General features: G+C 44.7%; 1 protein-coding gene across 2 annotated transcripts in view; it reads left to right on the forward strand.

Moving 5' to 3' along the window:
* The window catches only part of LOC311119335 (vasoactive intestinal polypeptide receptor 2-like), a 22,335-nt gene that overhangs the window by 14,052 nt on the left and 783 nt on the right, over positions 1-7,500 (forward strand). For both annotated transcript variants that reach the window (XM_084194055.1, XM_084194056.1), the window contains 3 exons: positions 3,429-3,520; positions 3,614-3,752; positions 7,310-7,351. In XM_084194055.1, the coding sequence (XP_084050181.1) occupies positions 3,429-3,520; positions 3,614-3,752; positions 7,310-7,351 (273 nt within the window). The remainder of the gene's footprint in view (positions 1-3,428; positions 3,521-3,613; positions 3,753-7,309; positions 7,352-7,500) is intronic.

Below are 7,500 nucleotides of genomic sequence, written 5' to 3' on the forward strand. Positions count from 1 at the left end.
CTGGGATTGATTTGCACTTTTCGCATCAAAGTACGTTAATCTCTAGGAGACAGAACGTGTCTCCTTCCTGAGCGGTATGACGGCTGCATGGTCCCATGGTGTTTATACTTGCGTACTATTGTTTGTACAGATGAACGTGTTACCTTCAGGCGTTTGGAAATTGCTCCCAAGGATGAACCAGACTTGTGGAGGTCTACCATTTTTTTTCTGAGGTCTTGGCTGATTTCTTTTGATTTTCCCATGATGTCAAGCAAAGAGGCACTGAGTTTGAAGGTAGGCCTTGAAATACATCCACAGGTACACCTCCAATTGACTCAAATTATGAACCTCGGCAAGACGGAGCTGCTCTTCCTCCCGGGGAAGGACTGCCCGCTCCATGATCTCGCCATCACGGTTGACAACTCCTTGGCGTGACCCTGGACAACACCCTGTCGTTCTCCGCCAACATCAAAGCGGTGACCCGATCCTGCAGGTTCATGCTCTACAACATTCGCAGAGTATGACCCTACTTTACACAGAAAGCGGCACAGGTCCTAATCCAGGCACTTGTCATCTCCCGTCTGGATTACTGCAACTCGCTGTTGGCTGGGCTCCCTGCCTGTGCCATTAAACCCCTACAACTTATCCAGAACGCTGCAGCCTGTCTGGTATTCAACCTTCCCAAGTTCTCTCATGTCACCCCGCTCCTCCGCACACTCCACTGGCTTCCAGTTGAGGCTCGCATCTACTACAAGACCATGGTGCTTGCCTACGGAGCTGTGAGGGGAACGGCACCTCCTTACCTTCAGGCTCTGATCAGACCCTACACCCAAACGAGGGCACTACGTTCATCCACCTCTGGCCTGCTAGCTCCCCTACCTCTACGGAAGCACAGTTCCCGCTCAGCCCAGTCAAAGCTATTCGCTGCTCTGGCACCCCAATGGTGGAACAAGCTCCCCCACGACGCCAGGACAGCGGAGTCACTGACCACCTTCCGGAGACACTTGAAACCCTACCTCTTTAAGGAATAACTGGAATAGTATAAAGTAATCCTTCTTCCCCCACCCCCCATTAAAAAAAGTAACAAATAAATAAAAAGGTGGTTGTCCCACTGGCTATCATAAGTTGAATGCACCAATTTGTAAGTCGCTCTGGATAAGAGCATCTGCTAAATGATGTAAAAAAATAAAAATAAAAAAACTTAGTGTATGTAAACTTCTGAACCACTGGAATTGTTATACAGTGAATTATAAGTGAAATAATCTGTCTGTAAACAATTGTTGGAAAAATTACTTGTGTCATGCACAAAGTAGATGTCCTAACCGACTTGCCAAAACTATAGTTTGTTAACAAGACATTTGTGGAGTGGTTGAAAAATGAGTTTTAATGACTCCAACCTAAGTGTATGTACACTTCCGACTTCAACTGTAAATAAATAGATGACATGGTTTTTTTTCCCGCTGCCCCTGTTTCGATACAGGTGCATGATAATGGTCCATTCTAAATCAAAACAAATGTCACACATATTATTTAGTATATGTAAAGACAAGATTAAATCAACAATAGTCTGATGGGTGACAATATTAGCCTATCACTTGTGAATTATATATTATCACTTGTGAATGATGCTCAGCATAAGAAACAATGCCTTTTTTTTGCGACTTGTTCAAATCATAGTCGCACACCTCATGTAGCCTAGCCCATAGGCCTATATGTCTTAATAAGGTTTGTATCACAACTAAAGTGGCTAAATAACTTCTTAAAACTAAGCACATTAATCCGCTTTACAAGGGGTGTAGAGCCTAACTGGCATATATAAACAGCGCGTGAGTTTCAAGTTTGGGGAAAATAATTTTCACCATAAAAATTCACCTTTATAATGCATAATTGCATTTGCGGTCACTTTTGATAATGGTGTTTTCCGCTAATGGAACATTCGCGCTTATAGCCTACTACCATGTGAGCAATGATGTGCTTATAATGTGAAGAAATAGCCTAATAGTTTATCAGCGTTTTAAGCTAAACGTTCTGATCTGTTATGTCAGCCACATTGCGTAAAAAATGTTTTTTGATGCTAGTGGTTGTATTAATTTGGGATCTATCGCATCCCACAACTGTCCCAGACTACATTTGGAATATTTATTTCTCGCACAGAATAGAATAGGTCGACTTTTGTACTATGGGGGATAGTAAATTGACATAGGCTAGTGCTTTTGCTGTTCGTTAGGCCTACTCATCTTGTTGGCTGACGAAAAGTACATGTGGACAGTTCTTCCAAAATCTTCAATATGCATCTCGGAATTGGATAAGGACACGCGCAGTTGCGTCCCGGATGTGTCTGTCTTAATTTGTTGCCTGTGAGAAAGACCCGATCACATGACGAAGAGCCATGTGAGTGAGAGGCGCTTCGGATTGCGCACCACACTCAGGGAGAAGGGCACAACGCAGCGCTCCGGGCCGCAAAAGGCATGGATTTTTTTAGGGTGCATTATGGCCACAAAGGGGATGCCACCGTGAAATTCGAGGCATTATGTGCTTGTCAAATTGTGAATGAGAGACAATTGGAGTGTGTACAGCCTGCGCAAAAAACAAAGCAGAGCTCACGCCTTTCAAGCGACTTTTTTCAAATCATCATTATAGTCTCATCATGCAGCCTTACAATGTATTAAAAATCAAAACATGTAGCCCAACGTTTGTAGAACAACTAAAGTTACATTAATAACTAAATTAAGCATATAGGAGTACCTATTTATTTGTTAATCGCTCAACACAGAATAGCTGCATTTGTGCACTCCCTCAAATGGTTTGGAGAAAATATTTATATTTTATTCAGCTTTGTTCAATTGTATTCTTAATACTATAAAATAATGCCACGGAATTATAAGCAAATCTTGTCTGCTAAATGAACTAGTGTAGCCCACAGCCATTTGGCATAGCCAGATCAGGACCTAACATAAGGACAACTCAGAGTATGCTATTCTGTTCTTCTGAAATAGACTACATTTTCTTCATACAATGCTTCTTTAGACCTGTCTAAAATGTATTGTGAAGGTGTAGGCTATATTACACGGATTTGTTATACTTTTTATAATGTAGATGTTCCAAAGGTCAGCATCAGTGGCTTGTAGGCTTTGTGTGGAAGCCAGGAGATGCTAAATGTGTTTATGTGGTCCTCTGTAGCTCAGCTGGTAGAGCACGGCGCTTGTAACGCCAAGGTAGTGGGTTCGATCCCCGGGACCACCCATACACAAAATGTATGCACGCATGACTGTAAGTCGCTTTGGATAAAAGCGTCTGCTAAATGGCATATTATTATTTATTATATTATTAACGGTCAATAACCGTGAGACCGATAGTTATTTGCTTGACAATCACCGGCTGATGAAATTTCATGACCAACACAGCCCTACTCATGTCACACTCATTCTAATGGTCTCTTGTCTCATCAGATCAACTTTGTTCTATTCATCAGTATCATCCGTATCCTGGTCCAGAAACTACTCTGCTCCGATGTAGGCGGGAACAACCAATCACAGTACAGGTACTCTTCCAACAACCAATCATAATATACAGATATTCTCTCAACAACCAATCACATTTTTATAGATTATTCTTACACACCTGCGTGTTGCAGGCGTCTGGCTAAGTCCACCCTGCTGCTGATTCCTCTGTTTGGAGTCAACTACATGGTGTTTGTCTACCTGGTGGAGACAGAGAGCAACAGGATGGAGGAATACAAGATTCTGTTTGACCTGGGACTGGGGTCATTCCAGGTATATACATACACTACATGACCAAAAGTATGTGGACACCTGCTCGTCGAACATCTCATTCCAAAATCATGGGCATTAATATGGAGTTGGTCCCCCCTTTGCTGCTATAACAGCCTCCACTCTTCTGGGAAGGCTTTCCACTAGATGTTGGAACATTGCTGCAGGGACTTCCATTCAGCCACAAGAGCATTAGTGAGGTTGGGCACTGATGTTGGGCAATTAGGCCTGGCTCGCAGTCAGCATTCCAATTAATCCCAAAGGTGTTCGATGGGGTTGAGGTTAGGGCTCTGTGCAGGCCAGTCAAGTTCTTCCACACCGATCTCGACAAATCATTTCTGTATGGACCTCACTTTGTGCACTGGGGCATTGTCATGCTGAAACAGGAAAGGGCCTTCCCCAAACTGTTGGAAGCACAGAATCGTCTAGAATGTCATTGTATGCTGTAATGTTAAGATGTCCCTTTACTGGAACTAAGGGGCCTAGCCCGTACCATGAAAAACAGCCCCAGACCATTATTCCTCCGACACCAAACTTTACAGTTGGCACTATGCATTGGGGCAGGTAGCATTCTCCTGGTATCCACCAAACCCAGATTCATTTGCAGGACTGCCAGATGGTGAAGTGTGATTCATCACTCCAGAGAACGCGTTTCCACTGCTCCAGAGTCCAATGGCGGCGAGCTTTACACCACTCCAGCCGACGCTTGGCATTGCGCATGGTGATCTTAGGCTTGTGTGCGGCTGCTCGGCCATGGAAACCCATTTCACGAAGCTCCCGATGAAATGTTATTGTGCTGACGTTTCTTCCAGAGGCCGTTTGGAACTCGGTAGTGAGTGTTGTATCCGAGGACAGACTATTTTTATGCGCTACGCGCTTCAGCACTCTGCAGTCACGTTCTCTGAGCTTGTGTGGCCTACCACTTCGCGGTTGAGCTGTTGTTGCTCCTAGATGTTTCTATTTCACAATAACAGCACTTACAATTGACCGGGGCAGCTCTAGCAGGGCAGACATTTGACGAACTGACTTGTTGGAAAGGTGGCGTCTTATGACGGTGCCACGCTGAAAGTCACTGAGCTCTTCAGTCAGGCCATTATACTGCCAATGTTTATCTATGGAGATTGCGCGGAGGTGTGCTCGATTTTATACACCTGTTGTCACGAGTGTCAGTGTAATGCAGTGGGTCGAAGTCAGGCGCAGGACACAGAACTCAATGAAAACGTACTTTACTGATAAGTAAAGAAACAAATACAAAATACTTCCACACAGGGAGGAGCAAACCCGCTCACCAAACGACACACGAAACGAAATAACAAACACGCACAAAACACAATGGGAGCCACCGGGTTAAATAGGGAAGGAGTAATTACACGATGGGAAACAGGTGTGTGACAATCAAACAACAGGTAGAACATAGAAACATAGAACATAGATCGGCAGTAGCTAGTATTCCGGTGACGACGAACGCCGAAGCCTGCCCAAGCAAGGAGGAGGGGCAGCCTCGGCAGAATCCGTGACACCTGTCAGCAACGGGTGTGGCTGAAATAGCCAAATCCACTAATTTGAAGGGGTGTCCACATACTTTTGTATATACAGTGCATTCGGAAAATGTATTCAGACCCCCCACATTTTGTTTCGTTACAGCCTTATACTAACATTTTTTTTTTTTTTCACACAATACCCCATAATGACAAAGCAAAAACAGGTTTTTAGACATTTTTGCAAATGTATTTAAAAAAAGAAACAGTGTGGGAAAGGGAAAGGAAAGAGGGATACTAGTCAGTTGCAGAGCATATGAGCGGAGTGGAGCGGGAGCGAGCGTGGAGCGTGAGCGGACGGATTTTGAACAGAGCGCAGAGCGGCATTTTTAAAAGGACGGAGCGTCGCCCTATGTCCCGCTCCAATTTCGCTCGCTCACACCACGAGTCTGAAGCATGCTCAAGCCTGACCCAGAATCCATCTGTTTAATTTAATTTGTGTCGTCCATGAATTTGTATTTTATAGAGCGAGAGGAGCAGCAGCAGCAACAAGAGAAAAGGGTTGAGGAATTCAAAAGTGTATTCACTGCACGCAAAGGCCCAACCATAACAAGGGAGAGAAAAAGAGAGCTGGATGTAGCATTTTTTGAAATTATTTTCATGGACTATGAACCGCTGAGTAAAGGAGAACGCGAAGGGATGCAACACTTCGCCAGCGCAGCTCAACCGGGCTACACCCCCCAAGAAAAATTTACATCTGAGATGCCCCATTCACATGCTTCAGCTGGCGATCAAAAACGCCTTTAACGAGCACGACAACATTAATAGGCTGTTAGTGAAAGTCGGGCACCTGGTGAAAAGTGTACGCAAAGAGCACAGAGGAAACCGACCAATTAGGTGTCCGCCCCACAAATGCCTGCGCCATTCGATGGAGCAGCCAGCTGCGGATGATTCAGTCGTTCATCCGGTTGTTCCAAAAATACCCGTTATGGCAAAACAAACTCAAGTCTAATGTTGCTAACATCACCCTGAATCAAGTACGGCAGCTGACGCACCGTGTCAGTGTGCTGACACCACTAGCAGATCTCACAGACAAAATGCAGAAGGAGCTGGGGAACCTGGGGATGATCCTCCCTGCTGTCACAAAAATCAAATCCCTGCTCACCGATTACACTCACGCTGCACTTCCAATGGGCATCGCTGCTTTTGCAGAAACATTGGCAAACAACGTGTCAATTCGCTATGGAATATACTATACTGATTAACATCTCATTTTAGCGTCAGTGTTAGATCCCCGTTTCAAGACAGAATGGATAATCCGAGATGAGTCTGTATGCAACAAATTCGGGGAGATGAAGTAAGGCTGTGGTTTAAGCTAAAAGTGAAATACATGCAGATTTTGTTCCTTTTTTGGAGTGAGCGGGGGGCGATTTGAGTGGAGCGCGATGCAAACTGCGTTGAGCGCTGAGCGATAATGAGCGGACTGGCCTGATGTGGCTTTGAGCGGGGGAGCGGAGGGGTGAACAGCTCCGTGAGCGAGGAGCTGAGATTCTCACCGCTCCACTCCGCTCATATGCTCTGGTCAGTTGTACAACTGAATGCATTCAACTGAAAGGTGTCTTCCACATTTAACCCAACCCCTGGGAACAGTGGGTTAACTGCCTTGCCAGGGGCAGAACGACAGATTTTTACCTTGTCAGCTCGTGTAGTGTGATGTTAAACACTATTATTGCACACAGCGTGCGTCCATGCAACTTATTATGTGACTTGTTAAGCACATTTTTACTCCTGAACTTACTTAGGCTTGCCATAACAAAAGGGTTGAATACTTTATTGACTCAAGACATTTCAGCTTTTCATTTTCGATTAATTTGTAAACATTTCTAAAAACATAATTCCACTTTGACATTATGGGGTATTGTGTGTAGGCCAGTGGCACAACATCTCAATTTAATCAATTTTAAATTCAGGCCGTAACACAACAAAGGGTGGAAAAAGTCAAAAGGTGTGAATACTTTCTGAAGGCCCTGTACAGTGTGTTTTAGAAGCTGAGTTGATGTTGCCATATGTTGTGTTCTCTAGGGTCTGGTGGTCGCCACTCTCTACTGCTTCCTCAACACCGAGGTGAGGCAGCTGAAGGTGCTCTTACATTTGACCTCAAAGTGCTCTCTGTAACCATACTTTCTGAAACGTAATGTGTGTGTGTGTGTGTGTGCGTGTGTGTGTGTGTGTGCGTGTGTGTGTGTGCGTGTGTGTGTGTGTGTGCGTGTGTG

The sequence above is a fragment of the Coregonus lavaretus genome (genome assembly GCF_964263955.1).
Source record: "Coregonus lavaretus genome assembly, contig: HAP1_SCAFFOLD_1085, whole genome shotgun sequence".
Classification (NCBI taxonomy): domain Eukaryota; kingdom Metazoa; phylum Chordata; class Actinopteri; order Salmoniformes; family Salmonidae; genus Coregonus; species Coregonus lavaretus.